Here is a 24,910-nt window from a genome sequence, read left to right as displayed (position 1 = left end):
GATCAAATAGTATTTTTGAGATATTATATATGTATGCAGAGTAACAGTCTTTAAAGTATCCAAATAATTTAAATGAGACTTAGATCTTAAGTTCCTTGTCACTTTTAAAAAATGGGATTTTTAAAAAGATTGGCTCCCAAATCACTTCGATGTTTCTGCAGGTGTTACCCTAGTGGCATATAATGTTGCAAGGCCTAGATATATAGTGTGGATCTACAAAAATGTTCTTAGTTAATTTGCACAATTGGAATGTCTGCTCCAAAGAATTTATAATCTGAAGGCCTGATCCCATTGTGATGCTCATGGATGTAGATATTTTCAAGCAGAGTTCCACTGAAGTCACAGATTAACTATATTCATGTGGGTATGGGTAACTTTTTGTAGGATCAGGCTGTAAATAGCATACATAAAACATGAAAAAACAATTTCCTTTAAAGTTAACTTTTGGCATAATACCTTATCTTTGTGACTCATCTCTTCTGATACATATATATCCTTTATAAACAGAATATTTATGCTTTTGGTATTTTATCCCTGGTGATTCTATTCCACATTTTCCCCCCATCCTTTACATAAGCTGTAATTTTAGGATTTTGTAAGTTATGTTAGGATATGAGTCAACAGTGTGCCCTTGTTGCCAAGAAGGCTGACAGCTTACTGGGCTGCATTATTAGTAGGAGCATTGCCATTAGATTGAAGGAAGTAATTATTCCCCTCTATTCTGCACTGATGAAGCCACATCTGGAATAGTGTGTCCAATTTGGGGAGGGGGGAGTGGGAGTCGGGGGGGGCAAAATAATTCAGAGGCTGGGGCACATGACTTCTGAGGAGAGGCTGAGGGAACTGAGTTTATTTAGTCTGCAGAAGAGAAGACTGAGAGGGGATTTGATAGCAGCTTTTAACTACCTGAAGGGGGTTTCCAAATCGGATGAAGCTGGCCTATTCTCAGTGGTGACAGATGACAGAGCAAGGAGCAATGGTCTCAAGTTACAGTAAGGGAAGTTTAGGTTTGATACTAGGAAAAACCTTGTCACTAAGAGGGTGGTGAAGCACTGGAACGGATTACCTGGAGAGGTGGTGGAATCTCTAGTTGGAGGTTTTTAAGGCCAAGCTTGACAAAGCCCTGTCTGGATGGTCCTGCTTTGAGCAGGGGGTTGGAGTAGATGACTTCCTGAGGTCCCTTCCAGCCCTAATTTTCCGTGATTCTATGACAAAATGTGGTAATTGTCATATTGTTTTAGGCTATACATCCAGGTTATGGTTTCCTCTCAGAAAATACAGAGTTTGCAGAGTTGTGCAAGCAAGAGGGAATCATCTTCATAGGTCCTCCTTCATCTGCTATCAGAGATATGGGTATAAAGAGGTACCAGTTTCTGCTTTATTTTTCACTGCATTGTGTAATTTACAAGCTTACTGAAGCTGTTTGCTACATAATTTGCTCTTTGCATTTTTGTTGTATTTTGTGCAGAAGAGAATGGAATAGCTATACACTTTTCATATTTCTAAAGTTAATGCAACTATGGGACCATTCCAGATTTTTCAGTTAATAAGATCATGTCATAAAATATAGCAATCACTGCATACAATAGTGGGATTAGTACTTTGCATGATTATATGGAAAGATCTGGGTTTAATATCCAGGTCTGCTGTCTTGCACGTTGGGTAGGAAAGCACTAGTACAACTGTGGGAGTTCTGTCCGTGGTGGTGGAATGGAGATTCTGAGGTCTCTGTGGAGGCATATGTGGCTGATATAGAATGGTTTTCTTGGGCTCCAGAAAGAATCCTATTTTACCTTCCTTGGGCCTAAGAGAATTTCCAGGGCAAAAAGCACAGATCATGGAGGTGAATATTAGCGGCTGCTCAACCAATGACACTTTAAAAAAGAAACGAACGTTATTACAGTAGTTTACATATAGTGTTGTTCAAAATAATTTGGTGCCTCTATTGAGATTGATTTTACAAAGCATATTAATGTGTATAGTTTATTTTAACTAGTGTAATGTCCACACTTGCATATCCCATTTCTTTGGTTTTCTTAAGCAATACAAAAATTACTTTGTGCACGATGTGAGTAGCACTGCTGAAGTCAGGTCAGTGGAACTACTTCCATGAACAGAGTTAAGCATGTAAAAAAAGTGTTTGTGGATCTGGAGCCTATTGTAAAAAATAAATATTATTGTTGCCACTTTAAACAAAAAAAAAAATGTTCTTTTGAAGCACTTCCAAGGCGATAATGTCTGCTGCTGGGGTTCCTGTCATTGAAGGTTATCATGGTGAAGATCAGTCTGATGAATGTCTAAAAGAACATGCCAAGAAAACTGGGTATCCAGTAATGATTAAAGCTGTTCGTGGAGGAGGAGGAAAGGTAGGGATACTACTGCAGATTTGTTTATTATGTGAAGTGAAGTTGTGCTAAACTGAAGTGTAATGCCTTCTGTTGCTTGTACCTGAATTCTGTAAAAGGAATCTTAACAGGAACAGAACTGCTATTAAGTTAATAAAATAATGTTCAACATATCATGGACTAAAAGGAAGTGAAAATTCACAATCTTGGGCCAAATACTTTGACTAATATAAATCAATATTCAGGCTAGACATAAGGAAGAACTTCTTTACTGTCCGAGCCCCCAAGGTTTGGAATAGACTGCCGCCAGAGGCGGTTCATGCACCCACTTTGAACACCTTCAAGACTCATTTGGATGCTTATCTTCGTGGGATCCTATGATCCGTGCTGACTTCTTGTCCCTGGGGTAGGGGGCTGGACTTAAACAGGCTTGGAACATTTCACACAAGCAGAGAATTTGGCCCATTGTGTCATATGAGGTCACATGAGGTTTAATCATTGTGTGATGGTGGCCTTTGTTGTGATTTTTAATCCTGGCTTTAGAGCTGAGATTGCTGAATGGACTCTTAGAAATAGCTGGTAACCAGCCAGCAGCCAACTGATATTTATTCCACAGCGACCCTGCTGACTAAATCGGATTCTGCTTTGAAAGGTGACTGTGTAAAAATGACATTGTAGGATTCCAGATTTGTCTGCAGGATTTCTCAAACTACTGTATTTACCTACTCAAGAAAAACTATGTTTTTATTCTGTCTACAAGTTCTGAAAATTCACTATGGGGTTCAAAAGTCAAATTGAATTCTAGTCTCAATTATTCCAGCACAGCGCATGACTGTTTAATTATATCCTTAGTGATACTTTATGTGAGATGTTTACAGAAAATTAATTGATTGGAAGCTAGGGGACTTGGCCATCTGCAAGTATGTAAGGGGTGAATATCTGGAGCTAGTAGAAAAACTATTCACTAGGGAGGACAAGGAGCAATGGCCATCAACTGTTAGAGCAGCGGTTCTGAACTTTTTCAGTTGACGTACCCCTTGGGCTCAGAGTGAGACTTCATGTATCCCCTTTCAGTGGGAAATTAATTGTTTAGGCCCTTCAACCTGTGTTAGACAATGTATAAAATATGTCTCATGTACTGCCTGGGGATACATGTACCCCCGGTTCAGAACCTCTGTGTTAGAGGATGGTTTCAGGTTGCATGTAAGTAACAACTTCTTTATGGTAAGGATGACCAAAATCTGGAATAGCCTTTCCAGGAGATGCTGCAGTCCTCAACCTGGGAAGTCTTCAAGAGGAGACTGAACAAGACACTTTGCTGGCATCATTTGATATCAGCAGTATTCCTGCCCAGAGCAGGAGGGTTGGACTCAATCTTTTGAGGTCCCTTCCAGCCCTTCATTTCTATGATTCTGTTGATGAATAAGAAGCAGCAAAATTGTTTTATTGTTAAATAAATGCATTGTAATTGTTATAATCATCCAGTGGTGGATTTTTAAAAAAATATATATATACTTATAATTGACTTGTTCTTTGGTAGATATTTAGATAAGGATCTGTTACATCTTAGGGCATGAGAATTGCTCATTCAGAAAAAGAGTTTCTGGACCAGCTGGAATCAGCTAGAAGGGAAGCAAGGAAATCTTTCAATGATGATGCTATGCTGATAGAGAAATTTGTAGACAATCCAAGGTAAGAGAAATAAATATTTTAATACTGAAGATGTGTTTAAGAGCTATACTGCTATGTTTATATAAAATAATAGTCTCTCTTACACTGTTTGTATGTACTGTGACACTTAAATAGTAACAGGCAGAATTGTTAATTTAACAAAGTATTGAATGGATCATTGTAACTATGAATTATAACAACGTGTAACATAAATCTAGCTGTTTTGACATGGTAGCAGCTGTCTAATTCTAATTGGAGAGTATATCCCAGATATCACACAATGTCTATAGTTAAGAATGCAAAATGCCTCATCATTATAGCAGGTTTTAACCTCACTGTTCTTTTAAGTCTGGAGGAAGTGTTGTCTAGAGTGCTCAAGCACAGATATATAGTTGCCAGTAGACTGACACTCTCCATTCCTGACTCCATCGTCTTCATTTATGCCCCTAAACAAGTCACTTAATCTCTCTGCCTCAGTGTGCAAGGGGGATGATTCAAGCCTGTAATAAAGAGCCACGCGCATGATCAGAGGTCACAAGAATAGACCTTATGGCGAGAGGCTGAGAGCTATTGGACTCTTCAGCCTTGAAAAGCGCAGGCTCAGGGGCAATCTGATGACCACCTGTAGGTTTGTAAGGGGTGTTCACCAGGATCTTGGGGAGTGTCTGTTCATCAGAGCGCCCCAAGGGATGACAAGGTTAAACAGTTATAAACTGCAAGTCCGTTTCAGGCTGGACATAAGGAAGAATATCTTTGCTGTCCAAGCCCCCAGGTCTGGAATAGCCTGCCATCAGAGGTGGTTCAAGCACCTACTTTGAACACCTTCAGGAGAAATTTGGATGTTTATGTTGCTGGGATCCTATGACCCCAGCTGACTTCCTGCGCCTGGGGCAGGGGGCTGGACTCGATGATCCTCCGGGGTCCCTTCCAGCCCTAATGTCTGTGAAATCTATGAAATCACTGCCAAACTGTCACAAACTACCAGCTGGTCCCCTGAAATATTACAAATTACCCCTGAGTCTGAGGAGGGGTAAGAACCAAAGGACCAATGTGTCGGTACACAATTCCCAGATGTAATGTAGAAAAAAATATATTGGGACCAGAAAAAAAATACAGAAGTATCAGGTGCTGGATGTTTATTTCCATGGGTTTGTTTTTCAATTTGCCACGTTTCAGTATAATGACTGTAGTGTTCAGAATCCCATTGGAACTAGTAGCTTTAGGCAGTTTTGTACAGTGGTTAGCTTTAACTGTTAACACCTTCCTGTTGAGGGAAGGGCCTGTTGCTGCAGTGGGCTGAGCCAGTGTGAGGCTCTGCATCTGTATGGCACCCTGCTGGAATCATTGGGGCTGCATACATGTGTAAGGGTTTGGCTCATTGCAACTTGCTGTAGATTTGGGGCCTTAGGAATCTTTGGTAAAATACATTGAAACATTTGTTACTGTGAAACAGGCATGTTGAAGTCCAGGTGTTTGGTGACCAGCATGGCAATGCAGTCTATTTGTTTGAGAGAGACTGCAGTGTGCAGAGAAGACACCAGAAAATCATTGAAGAGGCTCCAGGGGTAAGCAGAGGGTTCCTAAACAGATGTAATAAACTAACATGATTTTAAATTGCCGCTCTGCTATATGTAGCAGTATCTGCTGGGTTGTACATTAATAAGTCTTAAGACATGTTTAGAATTTGTTACAGAAAATAACTGTTCTTGTTGATGAGCTCTGAGAACAAACCAAAAACTGTCGACATGATTTTCGTAGATGGAATTAGACCATTAAGCCATCTACTCGTAGCAGTTTACTTTGGGCTGTTGCTGGTATCTGATCTTCTAGAACAAGGGGAAAAAACACTTGTCCAATATGTATTATATATATTATGCTTATTTTTCCTAATTTATCAAGACTTCTTGATTTTTTTCAGGATTTAGGGTGACTGCTGCTTGGGTCAGGAAACAGTTTATTGCCCTGTTAACATTTTTACACAGGTAGATATATTGTAGAGGCTCTGAAGCTTTGATCACTATCAGAATCTAGGCACTGGTTTATGCAGACTGGAGGTCTACTGTTCTAGAACAGTTCCTAAATGGCTAAATTTATGCAAAACTTTTAAAAGAAAGCATAAGTAAGCTATAGAATTAGATTTTAAATACAGTGTGGTTAAGGATTCTGTCAGTTTTCCAAAGATGGCATACTAGCCACATATTACGCCTGTGGAATCTGTAAGAGTTACAGTATGTTTTAATCTTTTGTATTAATACATTCGTAGCCAGGAATTGGTCCTGAAGTCCGAAAGAAGCTTGGAGAAGCTGCCGTCAGAGCAGCTAAAGCAGTGAAATATGTGGGAGCAGGTAGGTCAGGTTTAACTTCCTTCCGGTGCAGGTCACTTAGTTTAATAGAACCGTGAACTTCAAGTCACATTTTCTTGTTTTGGAACCTCATACACATGTGACTTTTTTTCTAAGTTGGTCATGCTAAGTGAAGGATGTAGTCCACACCTAATTTTCAAGCTTACTTAATTAAAGTAGTTTAAGAACACTTTTTGTCACCTTTTAACTGAACATTTATAACAACATAGTAGGTAAAGCAGAATCGAGTCCTTATCATTTACCTAATCCTGAGGCATATGTGGGCTGTGTTACTCCTGTGAACTGTCCTGTGCCATCACCACTTGTGTCAGGGGTGTAGGTTGTAGCCGTGTTGGTCTTAGGACATAGGCAAACAAGGTTCTTTGGGTAAATCCATTATCTTTTATACAAGATATCAGATTTACCCAAAGAACTTTGTCTGCCTATCACCAGTTAGGCATTTTTTTTACACATTGAATCATTTCTTAGGCACATCTTTTACGTTTCCACTATTTCCTTTTTCATCGATCATCCTCAAATTATCCTATTTCCATTTTAAGCATCGTTGTTGGGATCAATAGATTCTGATGTTTCCTAAGCAGATTAACATAAGCGTTTAAGAATGATGGATTCATAGCTTGATGTAATGCAGAGCCAAAAGCCTTTATCACTATAAGGATACAAATTTAAAAAGAGTACTTAAACATATATCACTATAAACTAACAAGAATGTCAGCACAATAAGTCTAACTCAGCACGCTTGCATAGCCAGATAATTGTATCCAGTGTAGTAAATAGATAATCACACAGTTAATTTTGAGTTGAATTGTTAAACTAATGAAAGTTGGTATGAATTCTGTGCCAAAGGTGATGGGGAATATTAAACAGAAAAGGCTAAGAAGTCTCAAAAGAAATAATTCAGACCAATAATTTCATATTTGAAAGTAAATTTTTTTATAAATACACATAAGATTATGAGAGCAAAATAAAGGGAAATGATTTATCCTTCATACTGGAAAGAACACAATGTCAGTATACAAACTGCAAGGTCATGTTTAAAAAAAGAAACCCATGGAAGATCACTGTGGTTTCTAGTGTGTTTACTAGACAAAAATCAGTTTATAAAATACTAACAGCTCTAATGTGGCTGAAGATAAACTTTGGGGAAAATGTTTATTTTTAATTAGTAGAGTACAGTTCTTTCTGAAGCACTTTATAAATGGCATACTTACTGCAAGACTGAGATACAGCTGTTCTTGTAGAGCCGGGTTGCAGCTGAAAAGCACAGAATGCAAATCTATTACAGTATAGGCAGGACTTGGAGTTTCCAGGTCTCTACTTATGTGGGCTTTTAAGATAAACTGCATTGAACTCAATGCCACTCTATTAATCTGTTATGCTGGGATTTGATCCAGTGGCTTCTGGCAGTCTAGTTTTTGACCTGATGCTCTACCATTAACATAACTCTCCAATTTTGTCAGAACATCTTTGTCAAACTGCAAAATGCTAAATATTTGTAGAGGAAGAACACCACCTTCTTTTCTCAGTGAAATGTGCCCATATTTGATATTTTAGGGACTGTGGAATTTATTATGGACTCTCAACATAACTTCTACTTCATGGAGATGAACACCAGGCTTCAAGTGGAGCATCCAGTTACTGAGATGATCACAGGGACAGACTTGGTGGAGTGGCAGCTTAGGGTAAGGGGCTAACTATTTTTAATTGTAAGGAGTAGTATGGGTAGGTAAGTTCTCTGTGGTGCTCTGGTAGGACAGTGGTCCTCACTATTGATTGCTGGAGGCCCACAGGTAGTTTTAGAAGCTGATCTCACTTTCGTATTTGTGATCAATTCTCGTGCTCCACAACATCCTCCTTTTTCTTTCTTTGATAGAGAAATATTATAGACAGGCTCCAAAATGAATTTAAAGTCCTCCTTACAATATGGGGTGTGTTAAAGTGTCATAAGAAAGGACAGGTGATAATCAGGTATTTAACAGTATTATTTAGCATGTGGGGAATGGAAGCAGGAAGCTCTTAAGTTTATCCTTAAATTTTTGAAAACTCTTTAGTAGCTCCATTTTAAACATGCAGAATGTTTCTTTGACCCAGACAATGCGTGAAGCCAGGGCCAGAGGAACAAAACTCCTCGCAAAAGAGGAGGTCGGGTATTCTCTCTGTAGACACTTACCCTTCAACAGAAATTAATTTATACCTGTGTGGACAGGAGCCTGACGCATCCATCATATATTCAGGAGAGACAATTCTCTTCATATCTGCTAAGGATGACAAAGTTTTGAATCTCCAGGAGCTGGGGAGAAAAGAATAACACAGAGTGATGGAAGCCGTGAGTGAAGAGAACTTCATGGTTATGGGTACAAAGCGGTTTGGGCAATGGGGTCCTGGGCGGCACCAAAGTTCAGAAATGGAACATGTCACTGGGGTGAAGAAAAGCTGGAAAAAACAGGCAAAATGACTGCTTGATACAAGAATGTTGAAGCAAGGAGAGTTGGGATTTGGATCATTAGTCCAGAAGTGATTGTTGAGAATAGTAGAGTGATATGCTGGGATAGATGCAAACAGTGCTGGGGAAGAGGGGAAATGGAAAGGGCTAAAAAGAGATTCATGACTGTGGCCTGGTGACAGTGGTAGTATAAAAAAATAGCGGCCACACATAATCAGGTGAAAAAAGATTATGTGAATCTGCAGGCTTAGTCTGATGTATTTATTGATCTCCATGAAGTTCAGTAGGAAGAGTTTAGAAAACCTCTGTGGTCCTGCATGGTAGTATAAGTTACTAAACAACTTTGACTGGGAAGAATTTAGATTTCTGTTATGGATGGGAAGTGTCACTGGTGAGATCAGCATTGGGAAAGGATCTGATTTAAGCTAACTGACCATGTTAAATACTACAGGTTTCTTTGTGATATTTTGCCTTTATAAGGCTTTCTGGCTCACCCTGAAACTGTTTTGTTTTCCTTCACTTCTAGATTGGCAGGCTGAATTCCTAATTATCTCTTAGTTTAAAAAATCCAGTATTATTAGAAATGCCTCTTGTGAATCCCTTTTTGAAATAGTAAAATATTTATATGATGACAATTAACAAGTTTTTTCCAGTCACTGAGAGGGATTTTTGTTTCCCTAATCTACTATTCCAGGTAATCAGGCCTTTGTCTTCCAGTGCTTTATAAAGTCACATTGAGTTACTTTTCTTTAATATAACCACTGCAGTAGGAGGAAATTAAAACATTGTACTTTATCTGTACTGAATGTTGCACAGTTTGCAATAATAAAACATTTGAAATAATCATCTCTCAGCAAACTTTAAATTGTGTTTTTATTTTCCTGGAAAAGACAAGAAGAGTAACTTCATTGTATTTGAGAGTAAACTCCAGAGTAAACACCCAAATCTTTTCATCCAACACTTTATTTTTACGCTCCTTTTTGTACCACATTTACCATTCCAGCCCATCTTCCTTTCCTTCATGATCGGAATATCAATTAACAGTATAGCATTCGTGGTATCACTTTCATTTCTAGGACAGTAGACTGATATCACAAACATAGTACTGTATTATGACTTTTCTTTCTGGGGGGCATTTGATACCTTAAAACAAAAGAGAGAGATTGGTTATCATGGATGAATTTAGGCTTAAAACAAGATCAAAATGATCAGTGTGTTTCAAACTGACTGGTTTTCTGGTTCAAGTGCTAAAGTATTTATTGTTTCTAGAGCAGTGTTCTTTTTAATTCCTTACCCATCATGCTGCATTGCAATTTACACTTGCTTCTATTGGTGTACAGTTGTAAACATCTTAACTACATGCTGCAATTGCATAATTGTGCATCTAATGTATTTTCACTGGTAGTTTTGTATGAAAAGTGTGTACGTGCACAATATATAAAGGGAATGAGAGACCAGAGAGCTGTACCTATTTGCTAGTGCCCTGCTGCAAATGTTAAGGTTGCTTCTAGATAAAAAGAAAATTACTCTTCTGCCTTCAGGTTGCAGCAGGAGAGAAGATTCCCCTAGCACAGGAGGAAATTTCACTCCGGGGCCATGCATTTGAAGCTAGAATTTATGCCGAAGATCCTAACAATAATTTCATGCCAGGGGCTGGACCCTTGTTGCATTTGTCTACACCACCACCTGACAGTTTCACCAGGATAGAAACTGGTGTCAGACAAGGTAAAACTAAAGATACTATTGAAAATACAGGTTATTCTTTTTAAATGTGCTCTTCAAGCAATTATTCTGAGTGACTGTGGCCTTTTGGTCCTGTACTTATGCATATTTGAGACAGAACTTGTCCCCAGTAGTTTTACCATAATTACGAATAGGTAATTTGATACACAACTGGCACATTCCTCTTCCTTACGACATAACTGTATCTCTGTTGCTGTGTTGGATCTTTGAATATTTTGTTATTTCCTTTTTCACTCTGATTATCACTCCTTTGGGATAGGCAGATCAGACAGACTCCCGTCATAGCCTGTCAATATGGCACCTTCTTCAGGAAAGTTTAGTGATGAAGAGCTGTATCTCTGCTACATGCCAAAGCAGACTGGCTTTGGCATTGAAAGACTGGTCCACAAATCAAACCTGAATTTCTGCTGTGGCCATGCAGTGCACTGTGTCTATCTGTGCATTACCAGTTATTGCATATACTGAACAGCACCACACATGCCTCCATTCGGAAGGTGTGCCTCAGTGACTTAGAATGGTTTCCTTTATGCTTTAGGTGATGAAGTTTCTGTGTACTATGATCCTATGATCGCTAAGTTAGTTGTCTGGGCTGAGGATCGCCAAGCAGCATTAAGGAAGTTACGGTACAGTCTTCATCAATATAATGTGAGTACAGCTAATCCAGTGTAACTTCAGGTCCATTTCTACCTCAGCTGTAGCAACGCAGGGGAGGAGAGACTAATAATTACAATAATAAAGGGAAATTGTGGGGCTAGCACAGGTATTAAATCTGAAACAGCTTTAAACTTTTTTTATAATTTCTATTTCAAGTTGGCAGTGTTCCTTCAAATACTTGAGAATTTTCAAAACATTGAGCATTGGTCTCTTTCCTTTTAATAACGATGAGTTAATCTTCTGGTGACTTCTGTGGAGGAAAAGTTTGGGGAAACCTGAAAAAAAATTATTTTTTTTAACATCCCAGCTTCCTTTTTTTCCAGGATGTTTTCTTAGGTAATCAACCATATATTAATGGGAATGCTTACGCTTTCTCTTATAAATGCTATATTACATTAATGCCACTTTTTAGGAAAACTTATCTCATGTGCCACTTGAACAGAGAACTGTATGTCCATTTCTAGCTCTTCATTCTCATTTGGGAACATCCTTCTTTTTTGACAGATTGTAGGACTAAGCACCAATATCGATTTCTTACTGAGCTTGTCAGGACACTCACAGTTTGAGGCTGGAAATGTACACACCAATTTCATTCCTCAACACCATGACGAATTGTTTCCAAGCAGAAAGGCAACCCATAATGAGGTGTTGTGTCAGGCGGCTCTGGGACTTATCCTGAAAGAGAAAATGATGACTGATGTGTTTAGAGATCAGTCCAATGGTAAGGCTCACTCTTCCTTATGACAGGGTGAGGCAGATCTAAACCCTTGTCCATATTTTTAATATTTTTAGTTTTTTATGCCTCATTGTTTACTGTTTAAGGTCACTCCTTTTAACATCTGCCTACTGTCTACTGTAGAATCCACTGAGAAGGCAAGGCACAGCTTTCTTTTGGTGACTAAGATTAAATATGTCATGGGAGGGAAGGTAGCCATGATACTTTCAGATAGGCACTGTAATACAAGGCAGAAGGAGAGCTGTGTGTTCCTATCTCTTACAGTGGCAGAGTACAAATGCTGAGGAGCAAAGTGAACAGGGCATGTCCAGAATTTTCCTTCCCCTTCTCTTCTATTGCAAGTTCCAGCAATCAGAGATTTAGGAACTTTTGCATTGGGCAACACCACCCTTTATCCACTGACCAGCTGTGGACCACTTAACCAGGGCCTCAGAGACCAGTAGTCTGTAAAACACATCTTAGGTAACCAGTGCTTTTAGTGGATTGAGAATGGCATTAATAACTGTGGACTTCTGAGTTCGACTGTTGGCACTACTAGGGTGACCTAGTTGCATTAAAAGTCACCTAATCCAATGCCCACTGAGATCAGTACAGAGATTTCCATTGACTTCTTTGGGAAGTATCTTGCATCTCTAATTTTGGTGTGTTAATTTTCATATGTATAAAAAAGGGAGGATGTGCTCTAGTTATCAAGTGCCATCCTCTAGATGACAAGTGCCATCTGGTAATGGGGTAGACAGGTAGCAAATTACAGTTATTAATAACAGTCTAAGAATAGTGCCCACACCTAGAGCTTACTATAACAGTTTTCTCCTGGTCCACTTGTGTCTCTCCTCTGGAGTTATGCATAACACCTAGATTATAAACTGTTTGGAGCAAGGACTATTACTAACTTTGTACAGAAGTACAGCGCAACAGAGTCCCAACAAGATTAAGGCCGTTAGATACAACATAGATGTTTAATAATTATTAATAAAGACTTTTGAAAATGAGAAGTGCAGTGTAAATGCTTTGTGTTTTGTGGGATTTTTTTTATAATGCATTTAATGCACATTGACTGTATATATGCTTATATATCTTGTATTTCAGATAAGTTCTCACCGTTTGCTTCCAGCAGTGGTAGAAGACTAAATGTATCATTCACTAGAAACATGACTCTTCTGGATGGTGAAAATAGTAAGTGATTAGTTGCGTGTAAAATATGTTCAAGAGACCAGGTTATTTTAACCCACATACAAATATTCCAAAAAGGTAATAGTAAACAAAAGTAGAAAATAATTTTAAGAATCACAAGCTTTCATCAGCGTGTTTAAAGATAACAATGTCTGTGCGTATAGGCTACATTTTTTAAAAGATGTCCTTAAGTTCAAACTTGTCACTCCATATTTAGGCATCTAAATAAAGACGGTCACATTTTCAGAGTAACAGAACAACTGCAGCTCCTGTTGACTTCACTGAGTTCTTTAAAGCCTTGATTGAGGTGCCTAGTTGTGGATTTAAGAACCTGTCTTTAGGTATTCAGCTTTGAAAATGTAGATGGAAATGTCAGGACAACCCTGCTTAGTTCTTGCTGGGCTGATCTTAAAATGTTAGTGACTTTATTTAAAAACTACTTTTTGTGTGTTGCAAGGATGTTTTGAACTCTTTTCCTGTTTCATTTTCCCACAAGTCCTGTAAGTAAATCTTGTTTTTTATTAAACAGATGTGGACATAACTGTAAATTACAATCATGATGGTTCATATAACATGCAGGTAAAGTCTTATTTTCTCTTCAGTATCTTATAAATAAAGTTCATATCTTGTATACTTCTTACTCCAGGTTGGCTGGTGTCACTATGTATCAAGGTTACCTGACACTTCTCATTATAAGACCCTGTTTTCAGTTGCTTAAAGCAGTCAAACTTTAATTGTTTGGCGTGAACTTTTCTCTACTAAATGTCTGCCCCAGGCTGAATTTATTGTAAATTTTCGTCACAATGATTTAGCTGTTCCTGAGATGGAAGCTAGGGAAATAAACAGTTCTGCCTGTTTTAAAAAATTACGGCAACCTTCCCTTGGAACAGCTCTTAGGGCCTCCACACTTCAGAGCTGAGACTTGAAAGTTGACAGGGAGGGCCTTTGCATCAAATGGGCCTTTTGCTGTCTCCTGAAAATCCATCCAAATGTAGCCGTGGTATAAGATTTTGGAAATTGCAGTTAACACATACTCTGTCAATGTTTCTTTGATTTTTAACAGTTACATTAACTGAAATTCTACCTGCTTTAGGCATGTTTCAGGGAGTGGCTGAGTAGGACATGCTGTACTATTGCAGCTCCAAGCTGTGCTTCTTGTAGAATCATGTACCTAAATGGAAAGGAAAGAACTTGTCTTTTTTATGCTTCACCCCCTTAGGAGTAAGCCCATGCAGTATAGATAAAAACTGTCCAGTCTGAATGCAGACAAGATATAAATCAGACTCCGTGGATGAGGAAGGAAGTTGGAATGAGAAGTCTGGTGAAAGGGAGAGGCTAGGGCTGGAGGCTGGCAAATAAGGAGAGGGGAAATAGGAACCTGGGGGCAGGTGTGGAAGATCACTAGGACTGGCTGGGCCAAGAAGCTGTCACTGGGAGCTGGGCTTTGGTCAGTAAGGAGCTGGAAGGAAGATGGGGCTGGGACTGAGTATCAGAAGGACAGGAAGTTAGAGAGGGTGGGAGGCACATCTGATAAAAAAGCTAAGGTGCTGTGGAAGAAGACCCACAAGAATGATTAGAAAGAGCTCAATCTATTGAGATTATCAAAAAGGAGGTGGGGTAAATTGTTCAACATACAAATTTCATAGATTTCATAGACGTTAGGTCTGGAAGGGACCTCAGAAGATCATCGAGTCCAGCCCCCAGCCCAAAGGGCAGGAAGTCAGCTGGGGTCATAGGATCCCAGCAAGATAAGCATCCAGTTTACTCTTGAAGTTTTTCAATGTAGGTGCTTGAACCACCTCTGATGGCAGGCTGTTCCAGACCATGGGGGCTCGGATAGCAAAGAAATTCTTCCTTATGTCCAGCCTGAAACGGTCTTGTAGTAGTTTATAACCATTTGACCTCGTCATCCCTTGGGGCGCTCTGGTGAAAAAATGTTCCCCCAGATAGTGGTGGTCACCCTTGATAAACTTATAGGTGGCCATCAGATCACCCCTGAGCCTGCGCTTTTCCAGGCTAAAGAGCCCCATGGCTCTCAGCCTGTCGTCATAAGATCTGTTTTTCTGACCTCTGATCACGTGCATGGCTCTTCTCTGGACTCTCTCAAGCTTCTCCACATCCTTTTTGAATTGTGGGGCCCAAAACTGGACGCAGTACTCCAGCTGCGGCCTCCCCAAGGCCAAGTACAAGGGAAGAATGACGTCCCAGGATTTGCTTGAGAAGCATCTATGGATGCAAGCCAGCGTTTTGGTTGCTTTACTAGCAGCAGCATTACATTGCAGGCTCATGTTCACCTTGTGGTCAATGATGACCCCCAAGTCCCTTTCTTCCATAGTGCTAGCCAGCGTAACACTGCCAAGCCTATAAGGACGCAGGTTTTTCCTCCCAAGGTGGAGAACCTTGCATTTTTTCGGTGTTAAACACCATCAGCCCATTTGCTGAGCCTGTCCAAGTTAGCCTGGATCGCCTTCCTGTCTTCTGGTGTGGATGCCTGTGCGGAGATGCTTGTGTGGATGCTTTTCCTGTCTTCTGGTTGTGGATCCTCATGCGGAGAGAAGAAATTTGATAGAAGAGGGTCTTTGAGTCTCAAAGACAATTTTAACCACTCTAACATGAGAACATTTTATTAAGACCTATGGTGGATTCTCTAGTTCTAGAAGTTTTTAAACCAAGATTTCTTTACCCCAGCTGATCTGGCTGTGGTGTGGCAGCAGAAGAAGCATGTACAAAGCCCTAAATACAATCTTTGCCCTTCATAATGTATTTAATGGATTTCAGGACCTTGATCCTGTACTCATTAAAGTCAGTTAAGAGAAACACAATACCAGAAGGGGCAGGGAAATGCTCTTAAGATGTTTTTCTCAGTGTCTTGGTCCTATGCTAAAGTTGTTATTGGTGTAGAACTCCCAATGCATTAGATGAAGGTGTTACAAAAAACTTACCCATTTAGTGAAACTTTCCTTCACTGTTATAAAGATGTGTCTAGTTCACAGTTGTGAACGTAACACTCCATAAGTAGTCTCCTTCCCATTCCTCTCTGCCCTCGCTATTGTACTTGACATGTTATAATTTGTGTTGTATTTTCAGCCTACAAGGGTAAAGAGTTTGTGTTTGAAAAGCATAATCCAAACCTATTGTGGTAGCCAAACTGAAGTATTACTTCAGAGTAAGTTAAAATAAAGGCAGATATTGTTAGAGCTAGTTATAAATGCTGGATCCAGAGGGTGCAATTTGCTGAGTGCTCTGAATGGTATCTGTTAAATTCTTGCTGGTCTTCTGTAAGAATATTGTACAGCTGTGTTTTGCTGAGCCTTTTCCATGGTTTGTGGTAAGGATTCCCCTAGAAGAGCCAGTGGACCAGCCTTTTCAGTACTGTAGACATTTAAGACTTGCTAATTGGTAGAGACCTACCCAAATCACGATTGCATGGATTTCATGGAAATTGCAAAATCAGGCAATCTTTGTGAAATCAATGGGGGGAAAGAACCTTACTAAAAATAAAATGTAGTTCCCCGGGAGGAGCCAGCAGTCCTCCTGGCCACGCAGCCCACCCTGGGGGAGAGCGGGGAGGGGAGCTGCTGCCATGAAGGCAAGCAGGTAAGTTGGCTGCTGTCCCCACTCCCTGCCACGGATAGGTTGAGAAGGCTACCTGTCATGCGGCCCTGCCACTCTCCACCAGTCAGCAGTGAGGGGTGAGGCTGCCTGGTGGACAACTTTCAGCCAATCAATGGCAAAGAGCGGGGCTGTACGATGGATACCCTGCTCCACCAGCCAGCAGCGGGGGGCAGCCATGATAAGCCCTCGAAAATGGCGGCTGGTCCTGCAGTCTGCCTGCAAAATTGGCCAGCCACCTCCTTAACTTGGGTAGACCCCTAATAATTGGAAAGTAAAGGGCGCATAATTTTTTTTTTAAATAGATTTTTTATGGAGCCCAACTAACTGTTATGCAATTCACAAGGAACTGTCGTTAGTGTACGGTACTCATCCACTGCAGGTGTTAAATTGCTGCTGTCACAATCTGATTGGTGCTCTGAAAGAACTAGATGCATGCTTATGAAATCTGTGAACAGCACTAAGCTGAGAAGTATTCCCAGCATAGAGGCAGATTGACATATAGTACAGGAAGAAGAGGATGGTGGAGTGTAATAACGGAAATGACATGAACCTGAGTAGGATAAAGTGCAAAGTCGTGTGTTTAGGGAACAAAAGCAAGAACTTCAGTTTTCAGATGAAGCCTCATTTACTGGAGGCAACATGAAGAAAGGAACCAATCAGGATAATCATCCATTGCTAGGACGATGTCACTGTGGAAAAAACTAATACAATTCTGGAGTGGATTATACAGGGCATCTTTAGCTTAGACAGGAAGGTATTAGCATAACAATACAAAACATTGGTAAGGTCCTGTTCAAAGGTACAGTTTTGGTCATTCATTCTCAAAAAGGTTGACTTTAAACTCTTTATAAATACTTTTTGGGGTGGATATCAGAGAGGGAGAAGACATACTTTAATTGAGAATAATATTGTCTTAAGATCAAATGGATGCAAACTGGACAAGAACAAATTGAGACTGGGAATTACAGGAAAGATTTTAATCCTTAGAGAATGGAGTTCTGGAATGGCCTTCTGAAGAAAGTGATTGAAACAAGAAACCTGAATTTCTTCATGGTGGAGCTTGATAAACTATGGGTCTTTTGGGTGTGATAATCTGAGTGTGTCATGTGAATTTGGATTGTTTTGTATTACCATGAAGATACTGGAAGGAAACTTGATCTCTGTGACGGGGCACCTGGAATTTCTACACTTGTCAGGGACTTGTCAGTCACATGCAGGGACCACAGATTTTTTTCCTCATGCCTGCTTTACAGGATTTTGGGTTGTTTCCTGCCCTCTTTCCCCCTTCCTCTAGACCATTGGACATTGGCCACACCTAGAATTGGGCATTTGACGGATGTACTGATGTTCCCGGTGGGATTAAAAAAATCTTGGGTGCTTGGTTAGTGGGTCTTGCTCCCACACTCAAGATCAAATTGATTGCCAAATTTGGGTTCATAACAGAATTCTTCCCCCTCATCAGATTGGCATGGGACATGGGGGCGTTATTTGCTTTGTTATAATGTGGAATCTAGTCATCTTCTGGGATCATCTGAGCCCATTTTAATTTACTTAATTTCCTACCGTGGTAAAGACATTGGAAGTAGGGGGCCAGGGTGGGGATCAAGTCACCCTCTAGCTGCTTTGCACATTGCCACTGCTGTGGCCCTACCTCCCCTGCTGCTGCCACTGCGTGACCTGTGCCAGAGCTAGAGCTGCCACGCTGGTACAGGAATATGGGGCTCAGTGGGGCTGAAGCTGCTGCTGCCACCATATACGTTGGGCTAAATCCAGACCTTACAGCCTGGAATCAGTCCAAGGCACGAGGTGATTTTGACACCCTTGATTTAGAGCATAGGAAGACTAGCAGTTCATGTAACTTAAGTATGCAGTTACCAAGAAAATAGGGTCAAGTGCTGTTGCTGCTCCAAACCTTCCAGAATAGGTTCTTTTTCATTATAAGTCTGACAAACCTCTTGAAACCATTAGCAATGTTATGTTGGGGTTTTTTTAAATATGAAAGAGAACTGGATCAGTAAGGATCCTCTGACGTAAAGATTAAACAATTGACAAAAGTAGTATTAACCAGCACAAGATTTACTTCTCCTTATTTATGCCTCTGAGGCCCCTGACAGACATTCTTTAAAGGTGAGATAGAGATCTGATTCCTCAATCCCAACAATTGTGCATCCTCCCATGCCACACGTGCATGACAGGAAGTGTGATTGTGGGATTGGGAATCAGATCCCAATTGCACCATATTTCTGGTGTAGGGAGAGCCTGGGATGACGATTCCAGGCTCCCCCTGCACCAGCAGGTTAGGTGCCTGACAGCCAGCTGATTGTCAGAAAGCACCAGGAACCCATGGGGCAGTTCAAGTCCCAATGTGGCCCCTGGAGCTGGCCAGCCATCAGCTGAACATCAGCAAATCAGGACTGCCCCAGGGCTTGAGTCCTGAGACAGTCCTGATCTGCAGTCAGCTGGTGGGGACTGCCCTGAGAGCTTGAGTCCTGCAGTGGTCCCTGCCAGCCAGTGTTCACCTGATAATGATGGTCCTGGGGATCATCTTCAAATCAAGTAAATAGGGTATGTTACTTTTTACCCATTAAAGCAGAAGTCAGCAGCCTATGGCCTGCAGGTCAGATCTTGCCTTTAGCGTTGAGAGGCTTCAGCAGCATTCTGGTGGTGGGGGGCTTTGGGGAACTTCACCCATCCCGTGACAGGGCAAAGCAGCAGCAGCATCTAGCTACTAGTGCAAGGCCCTGTTGGACCTAAGCTAGGTCACTCCAGCCTGCCACTAGAAAATGGTACTGAGTATTGTGCTGTGGGAATTGTGCCATTAATGATTTGATTTGGAAAAGCTTGGTGTGGACCTGTTACATGGACTGTGCCTAACACTCCCAACTGTGTTCCAGATTGGAGAGAAAACTTTCCTTGTTTCTGGAGACATTTCTCATAAGGGAGATTCAACTTACCTAAGAAGTTCAGTAAATGGGATTGTTTGTAAATCCAAGCTGGTCATTTTGGACAACACGATTCATCTCTTCTTACCGGTAATTTTTTCTTTTTCATTATGTATGAGAGGGAGAGCAAGCTGGAGTGAAGACAGGGAATTATTGATTTAAGCAGGCAGTCTAAAATTTGTAAGAAGGGCAAAGAAAGGAATTGTTATTTTAGATTTTGATAGCAGTCTCTAATCTTCTGATCCTTGCTAGGATTACTATAATTAGAGTTTGTTAGCTGATGGTCTACAACTGCGTACATTAATTGTCTGTAGAAAGATAAAATGCTGTTGACTGAATTGGGAGACTGTACAAAAATAGCATGTTGAAAAATAATGTTTGAACTGTACTACAACAGTAAGGTACTAGAATAGTTGCAGCTGAGAAGTATTTATGAGGAATCATGTAACTGATATTTTTATGTTAATATACTTAATTTTTTAAATAATAAAAAGTTAATCAAGCTTGCTCAAGGAGCAAGGAGTTGGTGTTAGCCAGTCTTGCAACACTAACATAAAGTAACTTTGGCATCTTCTTCATTGCATTGCATTAACAATAGTAGTTACGGAGAGGAAATCTCCCAGCTTGCCTGGTAAAACTTTTTTCCCCAATAAAAGGGATCAAACAATTTTAAAATCTCTTTCCAATGAATGTCAAATGAAATCAACATACACTTAGTAACAACTTATTAGCCATAGCCCATATTCATGTAAGTAGAGTTTGTACTAATTAAAGTGTTTTATGACATTAACTTAATGTTCATTTTATTTTTTTTAGGGAGGCAGTGCTCAAATTGGTCTTCCAGTACCCAAATACTTGTCTGGAGTGAGTGCAGCTGGAACTCAGGGAGGTGCTATAGCACCGATGACAGGAACAATTGAAAAGGTAATTTTAACAATGGGCATGAGGGAATGTCTCCATTACAGCCTATAAAGGGTTAGCCCCTATAGCCTTCATCTCTACTAGAGGAGGCAGGAGCAGACCTCTCAGTTACAACGTGGTGTGTTGGCTTCTCTTAGCTGGAAAATGCCTTCAGCTGACTCTGCCTTCCAGACAGCAGAACAAGTGATCTCTAGACTTCCTTTCCTGCAAAGGACTTGGATAGACTTTTTAATATTCTCAATATTTAGCTAATCTTACTATTTAAAAAAAATCCTTTTAATAATTGCAGGGAGTGGGAGGAGTGTCCTTGTTGTGGCAGCTAAGTTCGTCAAAAAACTGGTCTGGAAGGTGCCTTCAGTATTGAGCTGTGCTTTGGTATGGCTAGAACGGGGGAGACCCTTGGAGATCCAAAAACAATTAAGCATCTAATATGGAATTTAGGTGAAATTCCAGTGGCTTAGTCCACAAAAAGCAGCCTCATTTTGTAGGATTCCTAGGTTTATTTTTGTCAGTCAGATGCCCCAAGTGCCTAAAGTTCTGCTTTTGGGCACCCCCTGGACTGTCTCAGTCTTTTCAGGTCAAGGCACACACAAGTCACATCAGCGTTCTCTGTCTGTGGCCTCAGAGAGGTTCAATCCAGTGGGCATTTTTAGAGCCAGCTTAACACACTCCTCCAGGACCAGGCTGTTTGGAACAGGGGCAGCTACAGCATTACAGGGAGCGGTGGCAAATGGTGATAGTCCAGTAACAAGTACCAGAACTGAGCTCTAATGTATCATGTAACTCCCCACACGCTGACTTCCACGGAGCTAGGGAACTGTGCTCTCTCTTGAACTGTGGTCTTCTTTTCCTCTCCAAATCTAGTATGGATCTGTGTTTTTCAAGCTTTACCTGCTTTGGTTTTCTAGGTATTTGTGAAAGTAGGAGACAAGGTAGAAGCTGGAGACCCTCTCATGGTTATGATAGCTATGAAAATGGAGGTACGTAACGTTAAAGAGATTCTAATTACTGTAAAAATTAAAACACGGTGATCCTTACGTGGATTGAGGTTGATTCATTGCACTATGATACAAATTCTGCCTTGTTTTGCCATCAACACCACTTTTAATATGGCAAAACTCTTTATCTGACGAGATTTTGGAGGATTACGTTTACTTCTATTTTATTAACAAAAACTATTACGTCCATAATCTTTGCAAATGCTTCAAAGTTCAGTTAGTTAGGCCTTTATACCCATCAGAAACCAGTCATCCATTCTTTCCAAGCACAAAACCATCTTTCATGATTTGAATGTACTATTATTTGCCTCGGTGATTTAAGCATATTATATGTATTACCTGCAGGTGCTTCATAAAAAAATTCAGCAAGCAGTGAGTCTACCAGAATTTTCTTGTTTGTAATCCTGCTGATTATTATTTGCATAAAGCTTTACAGAGAGTAAAGATTCTTTGTAAGAATCTCCAGGAAATGCAAGTTAGTAGTCTTTGGATATTCCATCATTTTGTTACAATTTTTTACATTAGTTGAAATTGTCTGCACTATAGTTCCTGTACTGAGAGCTGATTGGGTTTGGATTTATTTATTTATCTTCCAGATTAATGTACAGTAGCTGAATTAAATAATGTAACACAGGGCTATGTGACTTCTAGCCCCCCAGCAACCACACCACTGGGGCCCAACCAAGTGAGGCATGGCCCACTGGGCCATGTGCTGTGCAGATGCTCTCCGCAGTGCTTCACATAACTATGTGGGCACCTCCTCCAACTGCTACATTGGACACCCCTTCCCCACTGCTGCACTGCACAGGCACAATTGCCCCGCTTCCACTGCCATATGTGCCCTTGTGGGCACTCCGGCCCCACTGCTGCCTTGTGCAGGCACAATTCTCCCCCTTCCCACTCATCCACAGCTCCCTGCACTGTGATGCCCTCGTGGGCGAGGGTAGGAACCAGCAACTGGAGGAGAGAGGGGAAGCCAGGAATCTCGGGCTGCTTTTGTACCCAGACCAATGGGAGAAGCAGCGGCCAGGTGAGTCTGGGGACCACAGCTTAATCCGTCATGGGTCACCTGTAGCCTGCAGGCCACCAGTTGGACAGCCCTGATGTAACATATTAAAACTGGTGTTTGAAGTACATTATTTTTTTATTGCGCTCTTTTGTAAGTTAATAACGTGTAAAATCCCACATTGGTGCACTGGGAAAACACCTTTAGGTTTACCTGAAATTATTTTGGTAATTGTATATGTGTAGGTGGTTGTAACATAGTTATTTGTGTTACATATGCCATTCTGTTTTTGGGGCGGGGGGTTGCCAGTCTTTGCCTGACTTGTTCTCACTTTTATGTGATACTTATTAAGATGTAAGAAATAACCTAATGACCACTTTAAAATTAGAGGGATCCTGTTTAGACACTTCAGTGCAATAAAGAGTTCACCTTCAGTGTCATAAATTGTTCTTGTGATATAAGCATTTTCTGCCATCAAACAAAGATGTATTTAATAATCAGCAGCACCCTCTCAAAGGAACAGAGCCATTATATTGTTAACATTTTTGAACTAAGAGTCTGTTCTTTTATAACATGTTTAATTTAGTTCACTGTTCCTTTTGACTAATAAAACTAGAGGCAAATATTTGTACTGTCAAATCTTTAACCCCTACTATGGCTGTCCACACACAATGATGTTTTCCCTCCAATTAAATATAGAATGAGTAAAGACCTGAGTAGCTTAAGTAACGTTTTTAAAAGAAGGCTTAAAACAATTTTTGTGTGCATCAGAGCGAATGGCAAATGTTGAATTGATCTCTTACACCTATGGTTAGTATTTGTAAGGTGAAGCTGTTGTTAAAATAAGACTGAAACGTTTTAAGAATATACTCTTAATTTGTTACGGATTTGTTTGTGTGCAGCATATCATACGGGCTCCAAAGGCAGGAATAATAAAGAAGGTCAATTACCAAGAAGGCTCCCAAGCCAACAGACATGCTCCACTAGTGGAGTTAGTGGATGAAGAAACTGAATCAAAATAAACTTCAAGGAAGGTGCAATTTTTGATCTTCTCAAGATTCTTCAAGACAGTGCTTGGACATCTTGTTGAGCAGACTGTTCGTTAAAAGGTTTGGGGAACTGATTTCCTCTGCATTCCATGGAAACACTGACATTGTGAATGATGCCAACTTTCTCTAAAAACTGGAGATCACAATGCAGCCATTACAGGTAGCAACTAAGGGTCTTGTCCTGCAGTCCTCTGATCCTGCACAGCTCCTGTTGAGCAGTTACATTTGCCTGTATAAGGACAGCAGGATTTGACTGTAAATTGATGTTACGTGTTCTTGTTGTGTCTGACGGTGAGCTTCCAAAGCAATGGTCCTTTCATTCAGAGTTGCCATTTTTCCTCCACCCCCCGGCAAGAGTTTAGAGGGAAAAAGCAAATTCAAACAAATGCATTATAATAACTGTTATTCTTAGACAAAACTCTTATTAATACTCTGATCTTTGCCCACATAAGGAATATACAATTGGGCTGTTGACATGTCTCTTTAAGTCACTTTACTGCTTGGTGCCTTTACTTCCCTATTTGTAAATGGGGATAATAGCACTTAGATACCTCCTAAGGTGGTAGGGGCTGAATTAACATAATTATTGATGGAAAGCATTATAAAAGTGCAAATTATTATTATTACTACAGTAATCAAAATTTGAAGCTGACTGTTTTTAGGAAGGGGTATTTGGTCTTGAAAGCTGAACTTATAATACAGAAAGGTTATAACATTATTTAATATTAAAAAATGTTGATGTGTCATAATAAAGTACTGTTTTTAAAATTGATGTGAATTTTTCAGTATCTTTTCATGTTTCATTCTACAGATCTGTATGTTCTTACTTGCCACAGTTTACCGTTTCCAAAGTCATTATACAGATATGACATGATTGATGATAATAGTTATTGCTTCTTTCATTTTTACAACCTTTCAGGAAGAAAAATGTGTTATTTACTGTAATTTATTTTAACTTGTTGAAGCATACCTAAAGCATGGGCAAAGGGGAAAGGATTTTTTAAATTAAAAATATTCATTTTACTTATTAAAACTTCCAAATACCTTCTAAAGTTTTTATACAATGTTAAGTATTTCTTGTCATATAAATTCCCCTATCAAATAGTCACTACAATGATGAGAAGAAATGCTGTTTTAGATTTGTTTTTAGTAAGCAGAGAGGATCTTACAAGACTTCGTTGTGCAAAATGATATTGCATCAAGTGAGCTGATTCAGGACTGTCTAATTGCAGTATAGCCAAAAATAGGGTA

At 40.1% G+C, this 24,910-nt stretch overlaps 1 protein-coding gene across 1 annotated transcript in view; it reads left to right on the top strand.

Moving 5' to 3' along the window:
* The window catches only part of MCCC1 (methylcrotonyl-CoA carboxylase subunit 1), a 29,431-nt gene extending 5,000 nt beyond the window's left edge, over positions 1-24,431 (top strand). The window contains exons 5-19 of the mRNA XM_090051692.1: positions 1,242-1,363; positions 2,219-2,366; positions 3,916-4,037; positions 5,470-5,581; positions 6,280-6,361; positions 7,934-8,061; positions 10,364-10,547; positions 11,101-11,210; positions 11,724-11,940; positions 13,045-13,131; positions 13,658-13,707; positions 19,638-19,775; positions 20,502-20,609; positions 21,515-21,586; positions 23,513-24,431. Coding sequence (XP_089907818.1) covers positions 1,242-1,363; positions 2,219-2,366; positions 3,916-4,037; positions 5,470-5,581; positions 6,280-6,361; positions 7,934-8,061; positions 10,364-10,547; positions 11,101-11,210; positions 11,724-11,940; positions 13,045-13,131; positions 13,658-13,707; positions 19,638-19,775; positions 20,502-20,609; positions 21,515-21,586; positions 23,513-23,632 — 1,800 coding nt within the window. The 3' untranslated portion in view covers positions 23,633-24,431. The remainder of the gene's footprint in view (positions 1-1,241; positions 1,364-2,218; positions 2,367-3,915; positions 4,038-5,469; positions 5,582-6,279; positions 6,362-7,933; positions 8,062-10,363; positions 10,548-11,100; positions 11,211-11,723; positions 11,941-13,044; positions 13,132-13,657; positions 13,708-19,637; positions 19,776-20,501; positions 20,610-21,514; positions 21,587-23,512) is intronic.
* Positions 24,432-24,910: the final 479 nt, after the last annotated feature.

The sequence above is a fragment of the Crocodylus siamensis genome, chromosome 6, assembly GCF_052110815.1.
Source record: "Crocodylus siamensis isolate JL-2025a chromosome 6, ASM5211081v1, whole genome shotgun sequence".
Taxonomy (NCBI): Eukaryota; Metazoa; Chordata; order Crocodylia; family Crocodylidae; genus Crocodylus; species Crocodylus siamensis.
The sequence above is the reverse complement of the archived record's forward strand: the minus strand, read 5'-3'. Positions and strand labels throughout refer to the sequence as shown.